The 27,232-nt window shown below is 35.5% G+C and overlaps 2 protein-coding genes across 2 annotated transcripts in view; both read right to left on the reverse strand.

Annotated features, from left to right (window-relative positions):
* Window positions 1-16,202, reverse strand: part of LOC140321738 (keratin, type II cytoskeletal cochleal-like) — a 19,106-nt gene extending 2,904 nt beyond the window's left edge. Inside the window, exons 1-7 of the mRNA XM_072398529.1 lie at window positions 15,795-16,202; window positions 15,286-15,494; window positions 8,068-8,128; window positions 7,372-7,467; window positions 6,622-6,682; window positions 1,435-1,477; window positions 782-842 (exon numbers count right to left, since the gene is read on the reverse strand). Of these exons, the coding sequence (XP_072254630.1) occupies window positions 782-842; window positions 1,435-1,477; window positions 6,622-6,682; window positions 7,372-7,467; window positions 8,068-8,128; window positions 15,286-15,494; window positions 15,795-16,202 (939 nt within the window). The remainder of the gene's footprint in view (window positions 1-781; window positions 843-1,434; window positions 1,478-6,621; window positions 6,683-7,371; window positions 7,468-8,067; window positions 8,129-15,285; window positions 15,495-15,794) is intronic.
* Window positions 16,203-23,078: 6,876 nt separating this feature from the next.
* On the reverse strand, window positions 23,079-26,886 carry LOC140321739 (keratin, type II cytoskeletal cochleal-like). Its single transcript, XM_072398530.1, has 7 exons — window positions 26,458-26,886; window positions 26,077-26,285; window positions 25,356-25,416; window positions 24,648-24,743; window positions 24,271-24,435; window positions 23,801-23,926; window positions 23,079-23,303 (listed from the first exon to the last, which is right to left on the reverse strand). The coding sequence occupies exons 1-7, from the start codon at window positions 26,884-26,886 to the stop codon at window positions 23,079-23,081; spliced, it is 1,311 nt and encodes a 436-aa protein (XP_072254631.1).
* Between the last annotated feature and the right edge of the window lie 346 nt (window positions 26,887-27,232).

Here is a 27,232-nt window from a genome sequence, read left to right on the forward strand (position 1 = left end):
GGTCCAGGTTTCGGCTGTTGTCCATAGACACAACCACTGAAGTATCTGAGATCTGCGCCTGGAGCTGAGCAATCTCCTGTAAAATCACAGAAATTAATATTTAATATATTTGTGTAGAGGACATTTAAGGAAAATATAGCCATGTTCTTGGCTTTATTTAAAGGTTTATGTTGTGTTTGCAAAAGAAAAAAAAACATAGTAAACAATAATAAACAGTTTTTCTCCGATTTATCCTAAGTGATAGTTTTTTTTGTTTGCATTATGTTCCTATGTATCATAACTATTACAATTTAGTGTTGGGTGCCTTCCTCTAACAGTTAGGAGAATACTAACAAATGTAATATTTACTGAATGTTTAATCTTATTATCAATTTTAAAAAATATTTGAATATACAAATGATAATAAAAATGTTAATCATTTCAAGATAAATAAGGGATCACAATATTTTATCTAATTTTATTTAACTTTTACCTGATAATATATGTGATTGCGGATTGATTATTTAATTGTCATACCAATATATCCTGTGGAGACCATTTGGTCCCTTGAAATTATCCATATTATTTAAGTTTGATATATTCTTCTCTAGATAAAGAAACTTACATATTACCTATAAGAACATTTATTTTCCCAGGGATACAGGCATTTCACATTTTTGTAACCCAAAAACCACAGAAAGAATTTTAGAGAAACTTTTTACCGCATCATACAGAGTCCTCAGGAAGTTGATTTCATCAGTGAGGATATTGGCCTTTGATATTTTATTAGACTAACACTTACTCTCTTTAGTGCTGCAAACTCATTCTCTGCTGCTGTACGTCTGTTTGCTTCTTCTTCATATCTGGGTAGAAAAGGAAAACATCAACATTTTTTATATGTTAAATCAATTTAGAATAAACAATTACTAGCTTAAATACTAGCTGCAGTTTTAAATAGCTGATTGTTAAATAAAAAAGGTAGACAGCTGTGTCAGTTTCATTGATTGGTCTCACTTCCACCCACCTACACCCTTTATTTGGACAGTAAAGAAGCAGCACACCAATGGGCTCATGTCACTGCCACACAACACACCTGATAGGCTTGTGGAGTATTATTATATGCAGATCTGAATTACTGGGTGCTAATAAAGTCTTGCTGAATTTCAGCAAGTAACTAAGACTAAGAATTGCACTGTAAATGTCCAAAAAACAACAAGAGTTGTAACTGTATTTCTATTCTTTTCTTCTTCTAAAATGTTTAAAAATGTAGGGAAAGGTGGATTTGAGCTATCATGTTTTAAAAGAACTTACAAAAAAATGAGGTGGAGACACTCACACTGAACCAATATTGTATATTTTGGTATTCAGAAATCTTAGGGTAGTGGAAGGGGTCAAAAGAGACAGATTCCAGTGTTCCTGAAAATCTCTTTAAGGAATATAAAATATCAGGTATACCTTCTCTTTAATTCATCGACTGTTCCCTCCATGCCGTTTCTATCTGCATCCAGATGAGCTCTCTCACTTTGCACACTCTCCAGCTGTCTCCTGAGATTGCTGATGAAGGTCTCAAACAAAGGTTCAATCTGACACCTGGCTGTATTCTGGTCTTGCAAAACAGCCCACTTGGTCTCCAGCATCTTGTTCTGTTGTTCAAGGAATCTCACCTGAACCAAAAGACTATATTACATATCTACATAACAGCATTTTCATGAGCAAAGATCGTTCAGATACCTTACACTCAATGTACACAGAAAGTAGCTATATGCAGAATTCTTAAGAATCTAAAATGGCATATAGTACAATTTATTCATGAAGTAGAACTTTAAACTGCAAATTGTTCCACCTACAGTGTATAAAACACAATATAAATAATTTTCCTAGAAAAAGGACAATGAAAGTTAAATGTGGCTATATTTATTTAGCTACATCTTACTGTGGGAGCTCAAAAATGAAAGACCTCACCTTATCGATGAATGAGGCAAACTTATTGTTGAGTCCTTTGATCTGGTTCTTCTCCTCTGTCCTCACTCTTTGAATACTTGGATCAATTTCCAGATTAAGAGGGGCCAGCAGACCTTCATTTATAGTAACAGGGTTGATCCCAACAGAGCAAGATGAACCACCGAATCCATGACCAAGTGTACCAATACCAAATCCAGATTTATGTCCGCTTTTACCTTGATGAATACTTCCTACTGATATCTTGTGTCCTTTGGAACCTACATTATGTAGACTTGAACTGGTAAAGCAGTGCCGGCTCTTGTGTCCAGAGGAGGTCATGATGGATTGATGGGGCATGATGAATCTTCTCAGGAAGCTGGCCTATGGAGGATGTTAAAGTTGCTTGATGGCTAGGGAGATTGTGTTCCCTTGTGTCCTACCTTGGCTGTTTTTATACTTGAAGTGGGTGTTTCTAATTATGTCACTAGACATTATAGTTTAGTTTGGAAGCATAATTATGTCATGTTTAGAACAATAAAACATTAGCACACGTATAAACATTAATAATCAAAGCTAAATGTATTTACTGGTGGCTTCCATCACTGAACATCACTGATAATAAAATACCTTTGTTATTAAAGCACAATAAAATATTACCAAACATTTTCATTAAAAATTATATTAGTATGTCTTACATTTAAAAGTGTATCAAACATTTATTAACACTGAATACTATTTTATAAATCATGTTATTCATCAATATATTGGTGGATACCTGCTTTGGAGAGTGGTTCTTAAACTTTTATCATACTTGGAACCAAAAGAAAAAAGTCATATAAAGATATAGAGCTATATTCGGGTAATAAAAAATTGACATACAAACAAAAAAACATTTTGGCTTCCTTTTAAGCACACTTCTAAATTTTTTTCTCATGTTCAGAACATTTAAAAGCTAACAAATTAAAGTTGACCTAATTGCAAATTGTTACCTTACACAAAAAGGTAGAGAACTCTTTCTTATAAGTTAAAGATTAACTTTTTTTTTTGGTGAGAGGTTTAAAACCTTTTTTTCTGTCATTTCTGTCTTGAGCGAGAGAGATTTGTAAGCTCGATCTCGCGAAGAATCGGGCCGTTCTCGCTTACCGAACATTTAAGAGAGAACGGCCTTGTAATTCGCCATGAGGTCGTGTTCTCGCCAAACAAATGAGGGAAAATGCAGGGGGCAGGAACGGCGACTATTTCCGGCGGGTATGACGCGGCTGGGAGCGAATCATTAGCTCCCAGGATGCACAGCAAGGCCCAACAGCCCAATCAGGAGAGATCTGAGCATAGGAATATATACGGGGAAGGAGGGGGGGTTAGTCACTCCATCTTGTGTTCTTTGTCAGAGAAAGAAGCAGGGAGAGAAGTGCATTGTGACAGGGACAGGTTAGGAGCCTTCTGTATATCTGAAATATACAGATTGTGCAGTTTTTGATGCTACATCTTGCTATCTGTCAAAAAAGCCAGAAAAATTTCTGTATTTCTCTGAAAAATATAAAGATATTTTTTTTTCTGATAGCACATACTATAGATCAAAAAAAGCCAGAAAAATTGGTAACTAGATGCCAGTTACCAATGCTGTCAACGCTCCGTCTCAGGGCCCATCGCCTCTTCCTCCTGCTGTTACTGCTGCCGCCTGCCCAGTACCCAGCTCCAGATGCCAGTTAACAGCACCGTCCACACTCCGTCTCAGGGCCTACCTCCTAATCCTTCTGCTGTTGCTGCTGTCACCTGTCAGTACTCCATTTACTAAAATTGTGCTCTCCATGACTCTTACCAATGCAGTCTCTCTGGCGACAGCTGACCAGAGGCCACACATTGCTACTGCTCTCGCTGACCCACTCTCCGTCTCTGGTCCTCCATCATTTTGTCTAATGTCACCGCACTACTTGTCCACAACTTTATGGGTGTCATTCCTAACTCATGTCATCCAGGTCATGATACCAGCGAACACCTATTATTATTAATAAATAGGATTTATATAGCGTAAACAATTTATGCAGCTATGTAAATTCAATAGGGGTTCGTACTATAAATAGCAATGGGTTTTTCTGCTGTTTTGTGGGCAGAGACTGTTGCTAGTGGGTTGGGTTCACCCTTTCTAAATGTCCTAATGTTTATGCTGGCTTCTGGACGCTGTCAATCACGCAAAAATCCTTTTTGCCTGCTGTCAATTTGCCTGCAGACACTTTGCCTGCCATTTTCTAGAAAACCACCAGGTCTTTTTGAACCTTTGTATTTTTTACTTGTTGTCACTGTTCTCTTACACTTATCTAGCAAATTTGGTGGTGGGCTTTGCTATTAATGTTTAAAGTCGGCATATTTACTCTAATAGAATTTGGGAAATCGATTCGCTAAAATTTTGCGAACCCACTGGAAATTTTTGCGAGACTGTCAGACGCCTTTTTGCTCATCCCTAGTCGTGGAGAGCCACCCTTAACAATGGAAAATTTGCTCACTTGTAATGTAATGTTTTTATGGTTCCCATTTTTTGCACTTTTTCTGTATTTGTAGTGCCATTTCACCAGTCAAAATCAGGGTAGTTAACCATTCATTGCTACCACTGTTCCAGACTGTACATCCCTTTCTATCTGTGTAAATAGGTAATGATCTCTATCTTCTTTAGCACTGGGGGCTAGAGCAGACTCCAATAATTATCCAATAACTAATCCCCATATGCAACTCCACCCATTTTTTCCAAACATCATCACATGCTCCATCAACAATTTCTTCTTTCACATTTACTTTCATGTCACCTCCCACATACAGACACCTTCCTTTAGTTTATCTTCTCTGAAAAGAGAATATAGCCGAGAATGTTAACAGCCCAGTCAAGGAAAGAACAGAGCCAGGATTCAGTGATAGCAATTAGGTCAAAGTGCTCTTCTTTCATTAAGGCTTACATCTTCCCTATTTTTCTTGCCAGACTTCTAGCATTGGTGAAAAGACTTTTTAAACCATCGCTGCTTTTACCAAAGCAGTGTTGGCCAAATACTTTTGTTTTTCATTACAATTAGTACTGAACACTCCAATGTTTGTGTGTAAGCATTCCACCCTCCACTGGTGGCCCCGTCTGCCCTATCTGACCATATTTGACTATCACACCTTGCTCTGTCCTAGTTTAAATGTTCCCCCAACTTTCCTATAAATCTTTTCCCTTTCTGAATAGACCCCCTTCCATTTAAGTGCAAACCATCTCTGGCATATAAATTGTAATCCAATTAAAAGTCAGCCCAGTGCTCTGGGAATCCAAACCCTTCCCTATTACACTAGGACTTAAGCCATACATTTAGCTGTGTTGCACATGGCACAGGGAATATTCCAGGGAATATAACCTTGGAGGTCCTTCCCTTCAACCTGCAGCCTAGTACTGTACACTGATTTTCTGTCAGTTAATATCATGTTAACTCTGTGCTTTGGATATGTAAGTTCAGGAATTGATAATAAAAATATTATTGGTCAAAAGCATTTTTGATATATGATTAGAAGTTTATTTGTGATAATATAGACAAGCAGTGATATTTGTTAATTAATTGCACACTAGTTATACAGAATCTCTGCAAGCTTTATAGGGCAAATCCAATAATATTAATACAGATATTTCTAAGAGGAAAGAATATGATTAAAGGAAGTTTCTGCATGCAAAATAAAAATTCATAATTTTGTATTGGAATCCTTGAAAAAAATGCTTTTGGCATCTGTAATTGTTGGCTTTAACATGTTAGCAATGGTGCCCATGGCTAGGGTGGTGCTTTGATTTGGAAACATTGCTGACAGAGCTGAATCCTCCTTTGTGGTGGTGATAATGGTGGGAATCCTGATGATGATGTACACTATGGTGATCTCCTGAATGATGCTTTCCTCCAGTACTGGAATGCAGAACAGCTGAAAGGAAAACAAAACATACATGAATGTAGAGAAAATAATTTACCATAAATTCAGTTGCTATTTCACAGAATTGCAACTAAAAGTGGTTCCAAAGCTGCTGATCTTAATGTTACATTAAATAATAATTTATTCCTCTACAGAGACCATGACAGACCATTAGAGTTAGTCTTCACCACACTTTCTACAAAATGGGATGGTGTTTTCTCTGCTAGCTATACTCCCCAATATTTTTTTTCTTAATAATCATACATTTTTCATGACAATAGTCATACTGATTGCTTTTTTCACAACATTGCTATTGGATTGCTAGTGGAATCTCTCTACACTGAAGCCCCAAAAGGTAAAAATGAATGAGATACTAAAACAGCAGCAGGATTATATTTAGTGAAACTGAAAGCATGAAATATAAATTCAGTTTGGAGTTTGTTATTAACTTAATCAATAACACATAGTTACTTACATATGTTTACACAATTTTCACCTGCCAACCTGTAAAGAAACGAAAGATTAAGTGAGTATTGGGAGAAAAAAGTTTAATTCATGTTAATCATGACTAAGCATTACCCTAAAAATATACGATTGTGTCTGAAACTTTTCTTAAGAAATAGCAGTGCACTTCCTAATATGTGAGGGTGTCTAGGCATTCTAGTGCCTACAGGTTTATAGCTACATATTTGTAGTGTGAGATGTAATACACTGCTACTTCTGAAAGTCAGTTTCCGGAGATTTGTAGTTAGATCCGGTGATGTTACCACTGTGCTGCTTTTCGGCTGTTGTCCATAGACACAACCACTGAAGTATCTGAGATCTGCGCCTGGAGCTGAGCAATCTCCTGTAAAATCACACAAATTAATATTTATTATATTTGTCTAGAGGACACTTAAGGAAAAATGTATAGCCATGTTCTTGGCTTTATTTAAAGGTTTATGTTGTATTTGCAAAACAAAAAAAAAAATATAGTTAACAATAATAAACAGGTATTCTCTGATTTATCTTAAGTGATAGTTTCATTGTTTGGATTATGTTCCTATGAATCATAACTGATACAATTTAGTGTTGGGTGCCTTCCTCTAACTATTCTGGCTGCATGTAGACGTTAGGAGAATAGTAACAAATGTAATATTTACTGAATGTTTAAACTTATTATCAAATTTAAAAAATATTTGAATAAGGAAATGATAATAATAATGTTAATCATTTCAAGATAAATAAGGGATCACAATATTTTATCTAATTTTTTGTAACTTTTAGAGCACTTCTGAAATGGGCTTAGATTAGTTTCATACCTGATAATATAGGTGATTGCAGATGATTTATTTAATTGTCATACCAATATATCCGGTGGAGACCATGTGGTCCCTTGACATTATCTATAATATTTAGGGCTAAGTTTGAATTATTCATTTTTAGATGAAGAAACTTACATATTAACTATAAGAACATTTATTTACCCAGGGGTACAGGCATTTCACATTTTTGTAACCCAAAAACCACAGAAAGAATTTTAGAGAAACTTTTTACCGCATCATACAGAGTCCTCAGGAAGTTTATTTCATCAGTGAGGATATTGGCCTTTGATTGCAGTTCAGCTTTGTTCATAAATGCTGAATCAACATCCTAAAAAAAGAGAAGAATTAATGATTGCTAGTGACAAGCTTTGAATGAAGCTTTGGATTACATTGTTATGTAACTATTGTAGTGCTGCTATTCCCCACTTTTGGAATCCTGATAATCAGGAAACAAAACATGTTCCCACTTAAATAAATATGACATGGAATTAGACCCCTGTGTTTATCTGCTTGTCATTAATCGTAGTACATTTTTTTTTACAATGTGCAAAGGATTTGAAATTGTTTTTTTAAAGGAAAAAATCATTTGGCCTATTATTTATCACAGTGCAAAGAAATAGGTACTCTGCAGAAAATCCATAGCAAATAAAATTAAACTATCCTTCTCGGATCAATCTTTAGTAAATAGTTTTTTTGGTTGCTTTATATTCTGTGCATAATAGTTTCCCTCTGAACTGCCAATAAAGACTTGGGTTGTGAGGGGGAAACTGAGCAAACTGAAGCCACTAATCATAAGAAAAAACTTTTAAACTACATTATTATCGGTGCCTTGTGGTAGTCCAGGCACATATGCTAGAATTACAAAATATCACTGTTGACCTCTAATTTTTATTAGGCAGTGATGATATTTTATTAGACTAACACTTACTCTCTTTAGTGCTGCAAACTCATTCTCTGCTGCTGTACGTCTGTTTGCTTCTTCTTCATATCTGGGTAGAAGGGGAAAACATCAACATTTTTTATATGTTAAATCAATTTAGAATAAATAATTACTAGCTTAAATACTAGCTGCATTTTTAAATAGCTGATTGTTAAAAAAAAGGTAGACAGCTGTCTCAGTTTCATTGATTGGTCTCACTTCCTCCCACTTCCACCCTTTATTTGGACAGTAAAGAAGCAGCACACCAATGGGCTCATGTCACTGCCATACAACTCACCTGATAGGCTTGTGAAGTAATATTATATGCAGATCTCAATTACTGTGTGCTAATAAAGTCTTACGGGATTTCAGGAAGTAACTTAAGACTAAGAATTGGACTGTAAATGTCCATAGAACAACAAGAGTTGTAATTGTATTTGCCTTTGTTTCTTCTTCTAAAATGTTTATAAATGTAGTGAAAGGTGGATTTGAGCTATCATGATTTAAAAGAACTTAAAAAAAATGAGGTAAAGACACTCACACTAAACCATTATTGTATATTTTGGTATTAAGAAATCTTAGGGTAGTGGACGGGGTCAAAGGAGACAGAGATTTCCAGTGTTCCTGAAAATCTCTTTAAGGAATCTAAAATATCAGGTATACCTTCTCCTTAATTCATCGACTGTTCCCTCCATGCCGTTTCTTTCTGCATCCAGCATGATGAATCTTCTCAGGAAGCTGGCCTATGGAGGATGTTAAAGTTGCTTGATGGCTAGGGAGATTGTGTTCCCTTGTGTCCTACCTTGGCTGTATTTATACTTGAAGTGGGTGTTTCTAATTACGGTATGTCACTAGACATTATAGTTTAGTTTGGAAGCATAATTATGTCATGTTTGAGAACAATAAAACACTAGCACACGCATAAACATTAATAATCAAAGCTAAATGTATTTACTGGTGGCTTCCATCACTGAACATCACTGATATTAAAATACCTTTGTTATTAAAGCACAATAAAATATTACCAATCATTGTTATCAAAAATTATTTTAGAATGTATTACATTTAAAAGTGTATCAAACACTTATTCACACTGAATACTATTTTATAAATCATGTTATTCATCAATATATGGGTGGATACCTGCTTTGGAGAGTGGTTCTTAAACTTTGTAATCATACTTGGCCCAAAAGCAAAAATTCATATAAAGATATAGAGCAATATATGGGTAATAAAAAATAGACATACAAACAGAAAAACATTTTGACTTTCTTTTAAGCACACTTCTAAATATTTTCTCATTTTTTAAATCAGAACATTTAAAAGCTAACAAATTAAAGTGGACCTAATTGCAAATTGTTACCTTACATAAAAAGGTAGACTACCATTTCATATAAGGTAAAGATTACCTTCTTTTTTTAGTGACGGTTTTAAAACCTTCTTTAAAAAAAAAAAAAGATTAAAGCACCTCCCTTTTGTCTTGATTAGAGATGAGCAAGCGATATTTGTAAGTTCGATCTTGTGGCGAATCGGGCCGTTCTCGCTTACCGAACATTTAAGCGAGAACAGGCTTGTAATTCGCTATGAGGTTGTGTTCTCACTGAACAAACAGCGGAAAATGCAGGGGTCAGGAACGGCGACTTTTTCTGGCAGAAATGGCGCGGCTGGGAGTGAATCATTTGCTCCCAGGATGCACAGCAAGGCCCAACAGCCCAATCAGGAGAGATCTGAGCACAGGCATATATACAAGGAAGGAGGGGGGGTTAGTCACTCCATCTTGAGTTCTGTATCAGAGAAAGAAGCAGGGAGAGAAGTGCATTGTGACAGGGACAGGTTAGGAGCCTTCTGTATATCTGAAATATACAGATTGTGCAGCTTTTGATGCTATCTCTTGCTATCTAGCAAAAAGGCAGAAATATTTCTGTCCTACTCTCCATAAAAACAGATATTTCATTCTGATAGCACTTGCTCTCTGTCAAAAAAGCCAGAAAAATTTCTGTATTTCTGCTAAAAATATGAAGATATTTAATTCTGATACCACCGGCTATCTCTCAAAAAAGCTGAAAAGTTTCTATATTTCTCTAAAAAAAAATAGATATTTTATTCTGATAGCACATGCTATATATCAAAAAAGCCAGAAAAAGGTCTATATTTCTCTCAAAAAAATACAGATATTTTATTCTCATCCCACTTGCTATCTATCAAAAAAGCTTGAAAAAATTCTGTATTTCTCTCAAAAAAATAAAAATTTTGCAAAAATCGATAAACCCGAACTTTGTCGGGTGGTTAAATCCCATCACTTACCTGGTCCCCGCTGTGATGATCCGTTCTGTTCCAGCATCGATCTCTAAAAAAAATACCTTCTCCCCACAGCTCCTCCGGACACTTGTGTCTTCATCCGGCGAGTGCAGTGACGATCTCCGGGTTTTCCCGGTGACGTCGCTGCATGCGTCACTGCGAGCGGGAGGCGGGGTGAGAAATTCAAATCGCTTTGCATTGAACTCAATACAAATAAGCTGTATTGAGTCCAATACAAAGAAATCTTTGTATAATATATTTAATTGTATTATATATATATATTATATAAGCTACTGTAAAGCTACATTTCATTATACACTATTTTTTATGTTTATAAAAAAAATTATACTATTTTTTATATTATACTATTTTTTTATGTTTTATAAAAAAAAATTTATTATTAGAAAAATATATTACTATACAGTATACCGAATTATCGCATTTTCAGTATTTTTCATTTATTTATGTATTCTTGTTTAAGCTGATTTTTGTGTCTTTGTTTTAATTTTATTAAAAGTAATTTTTTTTTTTGTTTACATAATTGTGTGTTTCAAACATTTTTTAGATTCATGATATCTACTAGAACCCTGTTCGGACATATTTCTGTAAGTTACAGGTCTACAATTTAAAAAAAAAATTTCATGAAAAATAGTGTACCGCTTTTGGTACAGAAATCTAGACATCAGTGTAACGCCCAGGTGGTTAATAAATAGGATTTATATAGCGTAAACAATTTATGCAGCTATGTAAATTCAGTAGGGGTGTGTACGTTAAATAGCAATGGGTTTTTCTGCTGTTTTTAGGGCAGAGACTGTTGCTAGTGGGTTGAGTTCACCCTTTCTAAATGTTCTAATGCTTATGCTGCCTTCTGGACGCTGTCAATCACGCAAAAATCCTTTTTTCCTGCTGTCACTTTTCCCGCCATTTTCTAGAAAACCACCAGGTCTTTTGGAACCTTTGTATTTTTTACTTGTCACTGTTCTCTTATACTTATCTATCAAATTTGGTGGTGGGCTTTGCTATTAATGTTTAAAGTCGGCATATTTACTTTAATGGAATTTGGGAAATCGATTCGCTAAAATTTTGCGAACCCACTGGAAGTTCGAGGAAATTTTTGCGAGACTGTCAGATGCCTTTTCGCTCATCCCAAGTCATGGAGAGCCACCCTTAACAATAGAAAATTGGCTCACTTATAATTTAATGTTTTTATAGTTCCCATTTTTTGCACTTTTTCTGTCCTTGTAGTGCCATTACACCAATCAAAATCAGGGAAGTTAATGACCCATTACTACCACTGTTCCAGCCTGTACATCCCTTTCTATCTGTGTAAATAGGTAATGATCTCTATCTTCTTTAGCACTGAGGGCTTTAGCAGACTCCAATAATTATCCAATATTTAATCCCCATATGCAAATCCAACCATATTTTCCAAACATCATCATATGCTCCATCAACAATTTCTTCTTTCACATTTACTTTCATGTCACCTCCCACATACAAACAGACACCACCTCCTTTTAGTTTTACTTCACTGAAAAGAGAATATAGCCGAGAATGTTAACAGCCCAGTCAAGGAAGGAACAGAGCCAGGATTCAGTGATAGCAATTAGGTCAAAGTGCTCTTTATTCATTAAGGCTTACATCTTCCCTATTTTTCTTGCCAGACTTCTAGCATTGGTGAAAAGACTTTTTAAACCATCACTGCTTTTACCAGCAGTGTTTGCCAAATACTTTTGTTTTTCATTACAATTAGTACTGAACACTCCAATGTTTGTGTGTAAGCATTCCACCCTCCACTGGTGACCCCCTGTCTGCCCTATCTGACCATGTTTGACTATCCCACCCTGCTCTGTCCTAGTTTAAATATTCCCCCAACTTTCCTATAAATCTTTCCCCTAGCTCAGTAGACCCCCTTCCATTTAAGTTCAAACCATCTCTGGCATATAAATTGTACCCCAATTAAAAGTCACCCCAGTGCTCTGGGAATCCAAACCCTTCCCTATTACTCTAGGACTTAAGCCATACATTTAGCTGTCTAAGCTTCCTTTGCCTTTCCAGTGTTGCACATGACACAGGGAATATTCCAGGGAATATAACCTTGGAGGTCCTTCCCTTCAACCTGCAGCCTAGTACTGTACACTGATTTTCTGCCAGTTAATATCATGTTAACTCTGTGCTTTGGATGTGTAAGTTCAGGAATTGATAATAAAAAGATTATTGGTCAAAAGCATTTTTGATATATGATTAGAAGTTTATTTATTATAATATAGACAAGCAGTGATATTTGTTAATTAATTGCACACTAATTATACAGAATCTCTGCAAGCTTTATAGGGCAAATCAAATGATAATAATACAGATATTTCTAAGAGGAAAGAATATGATTAAAGGAAGGTTCTGCATGCATATTAACAATACATAATTTTGTATTGGAATTCTTGAAAAAAATGCTTTTGGCATCTGTAACGCTGGCTATAACATGTTAGCAATGGTGCCCATGGCTAGGGTGGTGCTTTGATTTGGAAACATTGCTGACAGAGCTGAATCCTCCTTTGTGGTGGTGATGATGGTGGGAATCCTGATGATGATGTACACTATGGTGACCTCCTGAATGATGCTTTCCTCCAGTACTGGAATGCAGAACAGCTGAAAGGAAAACCAAACATACATGAATGTAGAGAAAATAATTTACAATAAATTCAGTTGCTATTTCACATAACTCCAACTAATAGTGGTTCCAAGACTGCTGATCTTAATGTTACATTACATAATACTTTATTCCTCTACAGAGACCATGACAGACTATTAGAGGTAGACTACAGCACACTTTTCACAAAATGGGATGGTATTTTCTCTGCTAGCTATACTACCCAATATTTTTTTTTTCTTAATATTCATACATTTTTAATGACAATAGTCATACTGCTTGCTTTTATCACAACATTGCTATTGGAATGCTAGTGGAATCTCTCTACTCTGAAGCCACAAAAGGTAAAAATGAATTAGATACTAAAACAGCAGCAGGATTATATTTAGTGAAACTGAAAGCATGAAATAATAATTCAATTTGGAGTTTGTTATTAACTTAATCAATAACACATAGTTACTTACATATGTTCACACAATTTTCACCTGCCAACCTGTAAAGAAAGGAAAGACTAAGTGAGTATTGGGAGAAAAAAGTTTTGAATAGATTTGTTGTCTAAACAGGAATTTAAAATGTGAATCATGACGAAACATTACCCTAAAAATATACGATTGTGTCTGAAACTTTTCTTAAAAATAGCAGTGCACTTCCTGGTATGTGAAGGTGTCTAGGCATTCCAGTGCCTACAGGTTTATAGCTACATATTTGTAGTGTGAGATGTAATACACTGCTACTTCTGAAAGTCAGTTTCTGGAGATTCCGAGTTAGATTGTTTAGTCTTCTGTAGGGCTTCTTCTAGCTCAGCCAGCTTATGTTTGGCATCTCTGACAGCGGCTTCGCCTTGTGCCTCGGCCTCATTAATGGCGTTTTCCAATGCTGCTCTCTAAAAATATCATAAATATATTTAATTTATAATTAAGGTAAAGACACTGCTCCACTGAAAAAACAGTGTTAATGTAGGTCCCACATTAGTGACCGTGGGTTTTTAATGATTGACAATTATATTTTTTATATTTATATTTCCTTTCAGTTTCATAAAGTGAGGAAAAAACAATTCAAAGGTCATGTATAGCCTTTCTGCTATGATTCAAATGTTGTGTTTAGCCTTTTTTACCTGAGATTTAACACACTCAATTTCCTCTTTAAGCCTCTGAATTGTCTGGTTTAACTCAGCGATCTCATTTCTGCTGTTCTGTAGATTGCTACCATTCCTTCCAGCTGCCAGGCGAAGTTCATCAAACTATGGTATAATGACAGAAAATAAATTGCATGGATGCATCAAAAAGATGTACATGAATGCCACCATCTCTGTTCAAAAACCAGAACATCAATAAAAACCATGGGCGTGTCTCTGAGTAGAACATTCCATCTTTAGTTATATACTGTCTGGAATGGGTGGAATAGGGTTCTACACCTGATTTTCCCACATTTCGTAGTGTTTGGTTACACTGTTCAAAGAGATTGTTTTTCAGTGGTTGCAAATCTGTATGTGATATATTATCAATGATTTAGCTTTATAGAATGTGGAAAATTTAATGACAAAGCCTTTAAAAACTAGGAAAGGTATATTACAGTAGTAAGAATATAATTATCATTATTTATTTGTATTTATAAAGCCTAAACATAGTATGCAGTACTGTACAATAAATAGGGGTTGCAGATGACAAACATGTATAATAGACACAAACAATAAAAAAGGATGGGGGACAGAAGGATCCTGCCTATTATTTTATAATACAAGAGGTGGGAGAAAGTATTACACCATAGGAGGGGGTTATGGAATAGTGGCTAATTAGTCATGGGTTGAGATGTAGATGAAAGCGGGTAGAAAAATTAGAAATGGTGGATTTTTTAATGTGTAGTATATTAGAGAAAGCCTAACAGGATGAGAAATGACGTTCCAGAAAGTGGAGGAAACTCTAGAGAAGATTTGGAGTCGTGCATGGGACAAGGGTGTGATTGAAGAAGTTTTTAGTAGGGCACTAAAAGAACAAAGAAACCTGCTAGGGCTTAATTGAAAACATCAATACTTACAAGGCACATGTTATTCTTAATGACACAATAGGTTGGGCTTACCCTTGATTGGTACATGGCTTCAGCCTCAGCTCTGCTTCTGTTGGCAATTTCCTCATATTGAGCTCTGACCTCAGCAATGATACAATCCAGGTCCAGGTTTCGGCTGTTGTCCATAGACACAACCACTGAAGTATCTGAGATCTGCGCCTGGAGCTGAGCAATCTCCTGTAAAATCACACAAATTAAATCTAAAATATCAGGTATACCTTCTCCTTAATTCATCGACTGTTCCCTCCATGCCGTTTCTTTCTGCATCCAGGCGAGCTCTCTCACTTTGCACACTCTCCAGCTGTCTCCTGAGATTACTGATGAAGGTCTCAAACAAAGGTTCAATCTGACACCTGGCTGTATTCTGGTCTTGCAAAACAGCCCACTTGGTCTCCAGCATCTTGTTCTGTTGTTCAAGGAATCTCACCTGAAACAAAAGAGCATATTACATATCTACATAACTGCATTTTCATGAGCAAAGATCATTCTCAGATACCTTACACTCAATATACGCAGAAAGTAGCTATATGCAGAATCCTTAGGAATCTAAAATGGCATATAATACAATTTATTCATGAAGTCAAACTTTAAACTGCAAATTGTTCTACCTACAGTTTATAAAACACAATTTAAATATTTTTCTTAAAAAAAGGACAATGAAAGTTAAATGTGGCTATATTTATTTAGCTACATCTTACTGTGGGAGCTCACAAATGAAAGACCTCACCTTATCGATGAATGAGGCAAACTTATTGTTGAGTCCTTTGATCTGGTTCTTCTCCTCTGTCCTCACTCTTTGAATACTTGGATCAATTTCCAGATTAAGAGGGGCCAGCAGACCTTCATTTATAGTAACAGGGTTGATCCCAACAGAGCAAGATGAACCACCGAATCCATGACCAAGTGTACCAATACCAAATCCAGATTTATGTCCGCTTTTACCTTGATGAATACTTCCTACTGATATCTTGTGTCCTTTGGAACCTACATTATGAAGACTTGAACTGGTAAAACAGTGCCGGCTCTTGTGTCCATGTTCATTATGTTTAGAAGAGTGTGATAAGAAGCTTTGTGAGCTGCAATGTTTAGGTAAAGCAACAGAGCAAGAACTGCTCTTGTGTCCAGAGGAGGTCATGATGGATTGATGGGGCATGATGAATCTTCTCACGAAACTGGCCTATGGAGGATGTTAAAGTTGCTTGATGGCTAGGGAGATTGTGTTCCCTTGTGTCCTACCTTGGCTGTTTTTATACTTGAAGTGGGTGTTTCTAATTATGTCACTAGACATTATAGTTTAGTTTGGAAGCATAATTATGTCATGTTTTAGAACAATAAAACATTAGCACACCCTAATAATCAAAGCAAAATGTATTTACTGGTGGCTTCCATCACTGAACATCACTAATATTAAAATACCTTTGTTATTAAAGCACAATAAAATATTACCAAACATTTTTATTAAAATTATTTTAGTATGTATTACATTTAAAAGTGTATGAAAGATTTATTCACACTGAATACTATTTTATAAATCATGTTATTCATCAATATATGGGTGGATACCTGCTTTGGAGAGTGGTTCTTAAACTTTTTAATCATACTGGGACCCAAAAGCAAAAAGATTAACATAAACATATGTTTATAAAAAAAGAAAAAAAGGTAAACATTTAGAGCATTAGAGCAATATATGGGTAATAATAAATAGGCATACAATCAAAAAACATGTTGGCTGCCTTTTAAGCACACTTATTATATTTTCTCAAATATAATATATTTTTATATTTTTCAAATATTTTCTCATTTTTAAATCAGAACATTAAAAGGTAACAAATTAAAGTTGACCTAAACGCAAATTGTTACCTTACTTTTTAAGGTAGACAACCCTTTCATATAAGGTAAAGATTACCTTCTTTTTTTGGTGAGGGGTTTAAAACCTTTTTTAAAAAAAAAAAAAGCCCTTGCCCTTTCTGTCTTGATCACCGCAACTGAATTGGATCGCAGAGCACCTGGGGATACATACGTCACACATCCCAGGAGGTTTCTGGCTGCTTCTTTGCTCCTTCTGTGCATGCCTAATCATGCAAGAATGAGCCTTTTCTTCAATGGGGAAAAAATGCGCAGTGAGATCGGCATTTTTTTTCCCCATCTACTTAACCCGATCTCACATCTGCACAGTGCGAGATCAGGTGATGTACGAAGAAGGAGGAAGAAGGCTAAAGAAGATGGCAGTGGGACAACGCGGGACCTGATCCAGGAAACATCCAGATAGATTGACAGACTGGCAAAGGTAAAAGGGAGCTTTTTTTGTTCGGTATACTTCTGTTTTAAAAATATTTCATGAGAGCCGTCCACGTAGCTGAATATTACTTGGTAACTGCCTCTGATTTTGCATTTCTAACCAGGCTTTACAGTGAAGAGAGAGAAGCCATTATAGTGGCTCAGAGGTTAGCACTCTGAGCTTGGTCCCAGGTTCAATTCATGACTAGGACACTATCTGCATGGAGTTTGCATGTTCTCCCTGTGTTTTATGGGTTTCCTCCCACATTCTAAAAACATGTAGTTGGGTTTATTGGCTTTCCCTGAAAAGACATTATAACGTAAAAGAATCAATGCATATAATGTTATAGAGATAACTTGTAAGAAAGATATAATTATAGAAATAAGTAAAAGAGAAGAGGAAAATAAAATGAAATGTTTTTTCAGGGGAGATATATATATATATATAACTGTATTATATAGAAAGAGTATCTATATTTAATGTAGAATAGTTTATCCACGGGTCCCAGATCTTTAGAAATGATCTTATCCATAGTTTTGTTACTCTTGAACAAGACCACCAAATGTGGGTCATAGTACCTTCTTCAATACATTTTCCCAAACAATTAGAAGAATAGTCAAGAGCCAATTTAGCTATTCGAGATGGCGTATGATACTATCGGTATATGATTTTGTATGAATTTTCCAGTATATTGATACTGTGTTTGTCCATATATCCTTCCCATTATCATCATCGATGGATACATTTACCTCTCCCAGTTCAGCATATAAGAAGGTTTATTATGTGATTTAGCAGATAGTAGTGAGGTTTTGTAATAAAGTGATGAGTCCATTAGTAAGTGGATTTAATCTTCTTTTGGATTTACTTCTGATAAGAGATGAGATGAAATGATGTATTTGTAAATAGTTTTTTTTTCGGATTCTGGGATTTCATGTGAGGATTTGAATTCTGAAAAAGGTTTTATTCCTTCATTAGTTAGAAAGGAATATATGTCAGTAAATTCTTTATTTGTCCACCATTTAAATTTGGAAGGGGGTTCTAAACCTGGAGGGAAGAGGGGACATTTTATTATAGGCAATAATGGTAAATGTGTTGATATAAGGTTTCCAGAGAATTTACCACTATCCCATATTTTCAGTAGATGTGTGGTAGGTGTGGACTAAGATGATTAGGACAATATACTGGAGGAATATACTGGAGGAATCCACTTATGGTAAGTGTAATGGGATAGCAGTTTATCAAACTTATAAGTACCCATAATTGGGGGATTTGTAGTGCTTTGGAATTCTGTCACTTTCTTATCCTTGTCAGGTGGTAAGGACCTGAACTTGATTAAGACTCTAGTCACTTATGGTCTCATTGTAAAGTACCTGCCAACATAATTGCTCCTATATCATACCTTATTAGCCTCAGCTAAAAAAACATAAAAAGGGTTCCCTTTAAGATTTTGGTGGGCCCTGGAGAAAGCACTTATGCGGGCTGACGGCATGTTTCATTTACTTATGTATTTGTATACAAATGTGTTATATATTTACATTTATTGGACACAGACTAAAATTAACGGACACAGAGTTTGAGAAAAACAAACTAATCAATGCAAATTAATACAAACTGGATACTAGGTAGAAAAGGGTTACGATAAATGATATGTTAGATATATGACTAAAATTAACGGACACAGAGTTTGAGAAAAACAAACTAATCAATGCAAATTAATACAAACTGGATACTAGGTAGAAAAGGGTTACGATAAATGATATGTTAGATATATGACTAAAATTAACGGACACAGAGTTTGAGAAAAACAAACTAATCAATGCAAATTAATACAAACTGGATACTAGGTAGAAAAGGGTTACGATAAATGATATGTTAGATATATGTGTGAATTCCAGGTAAATGTAGGTTTTTGTTGGTTTAAAAGCATATTCTATTTTAGAAAGCTTTGACTATTTTGCATAGCTAATCACCCAAAAATTAAAAGAATTAAGTGGGAGCCATATCATGAATAACTAGTTTACCGAGACCCAAATTTTAAAGAGTAGGCTTGATTTGATAATATGATTTAGGACACACTGTGTTTAGACTTTGTTAACATAAGCTTGTGATATTACATCTAGCTCTTCATGCATATATCATTTACACAGAGAGGCATTTACATGGGATGCATACAATGATTTGCCTGATAGTACTGCCAAGAATAATTGGCATCTAACACAGTGGTCGCCAACCTTTTCGGTCCCACGGATCACTAAAATTTCCGGACCAGCATACACAGGGAGCACAAAGAGCCAGGTGTTGCTCAAAGGGGAAGAAACTTCCGCCATAGTGATGTCATGATGCCAAAACCCGCCCACTCCCCCATCGGAGATCTGAAAAAGCGATGGGAGAGTGGGCGTATTGTGTCCAGAATCACAACCCGCCCACTTAATTGCTCTGGCCAGAGTCATGGGCCACCAAAATTTTCTCACGGACCACCGGTTGGCGACCGCTGATCTAACAGGCGCATGCCACATAAGGTATGATAAATCATATTTACAATACCAGCTCAGTTCTGCTCACCTTTTGAAAGGCAGAACTAATTGCTACAAGATACAATCACACTTTTTGCTGTTTTCTATATCTTACAGACATCTTTCTAATTTAACCCTACTATAAAGGGACTTACATTGTAAAGTAAAAAGCTATTTTTTCCCAAAAATGTTGAAAGTATATACTAAAGGTTTGCTATAGTGGACAAGACTGACCCACCAGGTTGATGGGGCTATCAAAAGGGTGAGGTCAACATGGAGTCAGTAAATGCCTTGGACCAGTGGGTAGTTTATAAAGGTTAGAAGGCTGAATAATATTTTTTTTAGTTCTCTGTATTATGTAAGTGTGCCTACAAAAGATTGGATAGTCAGCGACCAGCAAGAGTGACCTTGAGAAGTCTCTATCAGCTGAATGTGGTGTAGCAAATGTAGCATGTAATGTAGCAAATTACCAACTGCCTCTCCGTGTTTCTTCATAAAAAATGCCAAAGCATCCTTTGGTTTATTTTTGTTGGATTTTAATATTTTGGCCATTTCTTTTAGTATACTGCGAATATTCTCAATCACTGAAGTTGATTTACAAAAGAGTCAATTATCTTTTGCAGAGGTATAATTTATTTTGCTAAATGACAGCCTAACCTACTAAATACCTACTGTGTTGGACACAAAAGAAAAAACATTCCAGTACATTCAACAGGTTTCATTTTGCCTTCAGCTGGACTGCTCAGGTGGGCCACCAGGAAAAGCTATAGATACAATAGGCAGCTCCAATCTAAGCAAGAAGTAGGGTTGAAGTGGGAATTAAGCCTAGAAAGACAATATGCCTATTAGAAGAGATTTTCTTTCTCACTTAGAGCAACACAACATGTTGCGCTATCTAGGTAAATTGTCATACTGAACATATCTTATGACAGTTGCAGGGAGTAAGTGTTGGAAAGTGATGGATAGTGTGTACATACCCTGTTTCCCCGAAAATAACACCTACCCCAAAAATAAGCCCTAGCATGATTTTTCTGTATTTTTGAGGATGCTCAAAATATAAGCCCTACCCCCAAAATCAGCTACAATATATAAAAATACATGGACAAGAGGAAAAAGCTATTGCTAGACATGATAATATGGGGCCAATGGTTCTAAAGGAAGTAGAGTCACAAGAAATTCAAGATGGAATTCAGAGTTTGAAGAGTTATGACAATGTTGCAGAAGATGACTTTATTTCAATAAATGTTTATTTTTTGTTTAAGAATAAATATTGATTGTTGTTCATGATAAAATAAGACATCCCTCTGAAAATAAACCCTAGTGCATTTTTCAGAGCAAACATTATTATACGACACTGTCTTATTTTCAGGGAAACAGGGTATGTGCCAGATTTTAATCCTGTGCACTGCCTTTTTAAAAATCTCAGGGATTTTGTGTTCTTCCTGGAGTAAGTGCGCAGCTGACATAAAAAGACTGATATGATCAGTCTAGCCTGTCCTGCTCTAGGAACCACATGTCTGTAGTCACTGTAAAAAATTAAAGGTATTTGGGCTATCCATTGTTGTTTTGTTTGGGTTAAATATTAGGTTTGCTCCCATTAGACAGGGTTTCACCTTGAGCTGTCATTATAATTGTTGAATATTACGACAACAGGTGTAAGAATTTAAAAAATCTCATAGGTATCTTTAAGGACGTCTTTGTGTTCCTTGTACTGAATGGGTATAGGCATATTTAGCTTTGACTCCTTATGAGCTATTACTTTTGCTTTGTTATTATAATAAAATATAAAATTCTCACAAATATTTAATGATATGGAAATAGAAGTTTATTAATGTTTTAGAAAGGCAGAGATCATTTTATTTACAGTGCATGCAAATAATAAAAGCTATGAAGCAAGATTGATAGAGTAATGCAATGACAATACAGGGAATTGTTAAGAGACTGAATCATCAGCACTAATAGAACTTTTCTTTGGACATATTTTTGCAATCTTTCCTGTGACTTCAGCAATGGTGGCCACGGCTAAAATGATGCTTCTGTTTGGAAGTATGGCCGACAGAGCTGAATCCTCCCTTGTGGTGATGTTGGCGATGTTGATGATGCACACCATGGTGACCACTTGAATGATGTTTTCCTCCACTGCTGGAGTGCACAACAGCTACGCAGAAATATATACACATAAATGGTTATACAGACAATAATATGAGTTGTAAAAGGTTGCTATACCACTTTGATCTTTGGAGAGATAGGCCTCCTAAACTAGTCTTAGAGCAGAGTTATGATTCTTCAAAAGAATTGCTATACTATGCTTTATTCATGACTTGCTCCTCTACATATACCAATATCTGCCATATTATATCCAAATTCTCAATCAACCACTGGCCTCTTCTGTTTTTTTTTCATACAAGACTATAATCAAGGATGCAATATAAAGAGTACGGTGTAAGCTTAAGTTAGTGGAACAATCCTATAAAAATAAGTATGTAACACGTCAAGACTGGGGATGGCATTTGTATAAAAACTTTGTCAGACCTCAAAGCCAACCAAACATATTATAATAACTTACAACTTATTTTTATTCAAGCCCTCCACACCTCAAGAACAAGCTCCACAGTAAATACTTGGCATAGATGATAAAGTGCACTGTCTAACACTGTGCAATCAATTTTGTGTTATTTTTGCTACAATGGTTAGAATGTTAATGTTAGCTGACTGCTAATGCTTTTCAGAGGACCATCTTATTTTTCTTTTCTGATGAGATATTCCTTCTCTTTGTGGTTTTATGAAAACTTATATTTTTGTAAAATTACTTTTGTTCTGCAGAAAGACTTTGAGAGTCCTACCCCAATTTATTGACAAATCACAGATTTTAACTTTCCATTAAAGGAATTACTATTGCTACATCTGCTCAATGCCCACTATTTAGATTTCATTGTTGGTTCTATGGTAATTTGATGTCTACTTCTTCATCACAGTTTATTGAATGGATACAAAAATACCTAAATAATGTACAGAATAATAAGCATAGGTTACTTACATATGTTCACACAGCCATCAGCAGCCAACCTGAAAAGGAAAGCATGAGTATTAGACCAACTATGGCTTCATATTGTGTCTATTAAGGTGATTGTGCAGACTTTTTAGAGATTTCCGCCTCAAAAATGTTACATAAGAACATTTTCCTTTGTGCAGCAATAATCAAAGACAAACAGTAAAACACTTACCTGTGCTCTTCTCCCTCCAACATCTTCTTATAAGTAGCGATCTCAATATCCAGAGCCAGTTTGACATTCATCAGTTCTTGGTATTCTCTCAGTTGGCGAGCCATGTCCTGCTTGGCTTTTTGTAGGGCAGCCTCTAATTCAGCTAGCTTTTGTTTGGCATCTCTGATAGCAGCTTCCCCACGTTCCTCTGCTTGAATAATGGCAGCTTCAAGTGCAGCACGCTAATATGGATATAAATATATATAATATCTTATTGTTATACTGATGACTGCTAACTGCATCTAAATTGATTAGATAGTATGCGAGGCATGAGGAACTAGAGTGGAACTTTTCTTTATGTGCTGCCTTTGTCAGTCACGATGGAATTCCATGGACTTTTAAATAAATGAAGGAAACCAAGGCCCAAATAACATACTATCCTGGGTGTCCTGTACAGCAAATAATTTACCATGCATATTAGCTTCCTACTCAACATTTCAAAAACTAGAAATTTGAGAGCATTTATTGAATATAAATGTTAAATATAAATATTGAATATCTAAATTGCTCAGCACTTGAAAAACTATAAAATGGAATGTTTAGCATGGACGTGTGTTTTTTTTCACTAATGTCAAAATAAAATATTAAAAAGATGGTTTTCTTTTTGTGCTTTGTCTCGCTCTTTCTCTGTTTCTTGAATTACACAGATGCTTTCTACAAAAAATTAATAAACAATTACCTGAGATTTAGTACATTCAATCTCTCCTTTAAGCCTTTGAATTGTCTGCTTGAGTTCAGCAATCTCATTTCTACTGCTCTGTAAATCATTTCCATTTCTTCCAGCTGCCAAGCGAAGCTCATCAAACTACAACATAATGGCATAACAAATCACATGGGTAAGTAGGAATACCAATGTATGGGACAGATACCTTGAATTACAAGATAGCCGTTCAAGCCATTGTAAACATGGGATGCAAACAATGTGCCTGATTTATTAGTGCTCTCCAAGGCTGAAGAAGATACACTTTTATCAGTGAAGCTGGATCTGGTCCAAGATTCAAAACTTTTGCTACTAAATAACTTTGAAGAAATCCATTCCAGGTTTGCTGAATCACCCAGATTCACTGATGAAAATGTATTCTTTCCGACCTTGGAGAGCTAAAAAATCAGGCCCAATGTATCAAGACCTTCTATTGCTAGTAGACTTACCTTTGACTGGTACATGGCTTCAGCTTCAGCCCTGCTTCTGTTTGCAATCTCTTCATATTGAGCTCTGACCTGAGCAATGAGACAATCCAGGTCCAGGTCCCGGCTGTTGTCCATTGACACGACTACTGAAGTGTCTGAGATTTGAGCCTGGAGCTGAGCAATTTCCTTTAAAATAGAACATAAATTAAAAAAACTAGATCACAATTGGAAAAAATGATTGACACAATATAGATTGTTATTTGATATAGGTATTCTATGAAATATGTAAAGGGAATAATCAGTTTGTTAATGTAACATTTGATAAGACAACAGTGCACAAGGAAGGAAATATTTCCTTAGCAAAAAAAAAAAAATCCAAATGGTAGTAGAACTTTTACCGCATCATACAGAGTCCTCAGGAAGTTTATCTCATCAGTGAAGGAATCAGCCTTTGCTTGCAGCTCTGCTTTATTCATAAATGCAGCATCAACATCCTAAAATAGAAGATATTTGCAGTCATACTTAAAATAAAACATTTTGCTGCAGTTTCATCCTTTCTTTCAGAAAGAAAATGTATCAACAACCAAACAAAAAGCTAAAGTAAAGTCACTGGTAACAATACTTATGTTGACCATACAGAGAAAATGTATGGCTTAATCACATGTACTGTATATTCCAGACCTAATGCACCAATACACCCATACTGTTCTCTTTCCTATGGCCTACTAAGGATCTTTTAACCTTTTCCAACATTTTCACATTCTCTACCTATCTTACACTTTGTATGAACCATCAGTATTCAGCTGCAGTTGCATTTATCCTATTTTTTATATACCATCCTTTCCCACATCCTAGATTGTAAGCTTGATTAGGCAGTGTGCACTTCTCCTCCCATGTCAAAGTTTGTGCTTGGTATGTATGGATGATTATTATTTACAGTCCCTATTCATTATTAATGCCTTAAAAATATATAACTGCGTTCATAGGGTTTGGACATTCTCTCTGTCCTTTTTTGTGTCGTTTCTTTTAAAACATTCAAATGCGTTAAGTAAAAATGTTAGCATTATCATATCACATTGTATTGATGAATACATACTAATACTTACTCTCTTTAGGGCAACAAACTCATTCTCTGTTGCTGTGCGCCTGTTAAGTTCTTCTTCATATCTGTACAGTGGAAAAAATATATGTACTGATTGTGGCAAAACAAAAAACTAAAACTTATGTATACATTACAGTTGTAAGTTATGGACATATCTGGGTGAGGGCATCATTACCCTGACCTGATCTCACAAACAGTGCAGCACTTAACATTACTTGTCATTACTTACTGTTAATGTCTTTGTGTAAGTGATTTTTAGGACCTACTAATAAGGAGGTTTCATTTGCTTTGTAGCTATTGTAGCCTAAAGAATCTTCACATATATATATACATGTGATTTAAAAAAATAAATGTGTTAGATTTATAATGTTTAAAAGATAATTTAGCCTGAAGAATCTTCACACATATATATATATATATATATATATATAAAATTTGATATAAATATATAAATGTGTTAGATAAATATAATGTGTTAGATACCCCTTTCATGTACTGTGGTTCCTTTTCATAGTGAAATTACAACTGGTGGAAGGAACCACAGTGTGTAGCAAAGGTAGATCAGAGAAATGGCTTTGATGCAAGTAATCATGTTGATTACAGATCTCAGAAAAACCTAAACCTGCACCAGGGGCTACTTATACATCTGAAATACACAGGATTGCTTTTAATGAAATTCCTCTTTTCAAAATATGAATTTACATTTTAGTGAAAAATAGATGTACCTTCTTCTTATTTCATTTAGTGATCCTTCCATGTTGTTTCGCTCAGCTTCTAGACGAGCTCTCTCACATTCCAGATTCTCCAACTGTCTTCTGAGGTTGGAAATAAAAGCCTCAAACAGAGGTTCAATCTGACACCTGGCTGTCTTCTGCTCTTGAAGAAGAGCCCATTTGGTCTCCAGCATCTTGTTCTGCTGTTCAAGGAATCTCACCTAATTCAAACAAAGCACAATATATTTGTAACCTATTTGTTTCCCACATCTACACAATCTATCTTAGAAAACTTTACTAAAAAAACAGTATTATAAACGCTAAAGAAATATTTGATTGAAATACACATAATGATAGGTTTCTGTACAAATGTGATGTAAAAAAATTCCTCACCTTGTCAATGAATGAAGCAAATTTATTGTTGAGACCTTTGATCTGGTTCTTCTCCTCTGTCCTCACTCTTTGAATATTGGTGTCAATTTCCAGATTAAGAGGGGCCAGCAGACCTTCATTTATAGTAACTGGGTTGATCCCTCCAGAGCAAGATGAACCACCGAATCCACGACCAAGAGCGCCAATACCAAATCCAGATTTATGTCCGCTTTTACCTAAATGAACACTTCCTACTGATATCTTGTGTCCTTTGGAACCTACATTATGAAGACTTGAACTGGTAAAGCAGTGCCGGCTCTTGTGTCCCTGTTCATTATGTTTAGAAGAGTGTGATAAGAAGCTTTGTGAGCTGCAATGTTTAGGTAACGCAACAGAGCAAGAACTAAAGTGCTTGTATCCAGAGGAGGCAAGGATGGACTGATGAGGCATGGTGGATCTTTTCCCTGAAGAGATGTTTGGATGATTTCAGTTTCTTTCTGGTTAGTGTTGGCCTATGTTTTCCTCTGGTTGGTTTTATACTTTAAGTTCCAGTTATTAATTACGTCACTGGCTATTACAGTCTTGTTTGGAAGCAAATTTATATCATGTTTTATAACAATAAAATTTCAACACACCTCAAGAATCAAAGCTAGCTGAATCATTTAATAGCTTCCACTGCTAACATCAAGTAAAGTAAATCCATGTCAATCATTATAAAATGTTCTGTTAAAATGTAACTCTTCACATATAGCATTCATTCTTTTTGTAAAAAAGTATATATCATGTACAATATATC

The sequence above is a fragment of the Pyxicephalus adspersus genome, chromosome 1 (genome assembly GCF_032062135.1).
Source record: "Pyxicephalus adspersus chromosome 1, UCB_Pads_2.0, whole genome shotgun sequence".
NCBI lineage: Eukaryota > Metazoa > Chordata > Amphibia > Anura > Pyxicephalidae > Pyxicephalus > Pyxicephalus adspersus.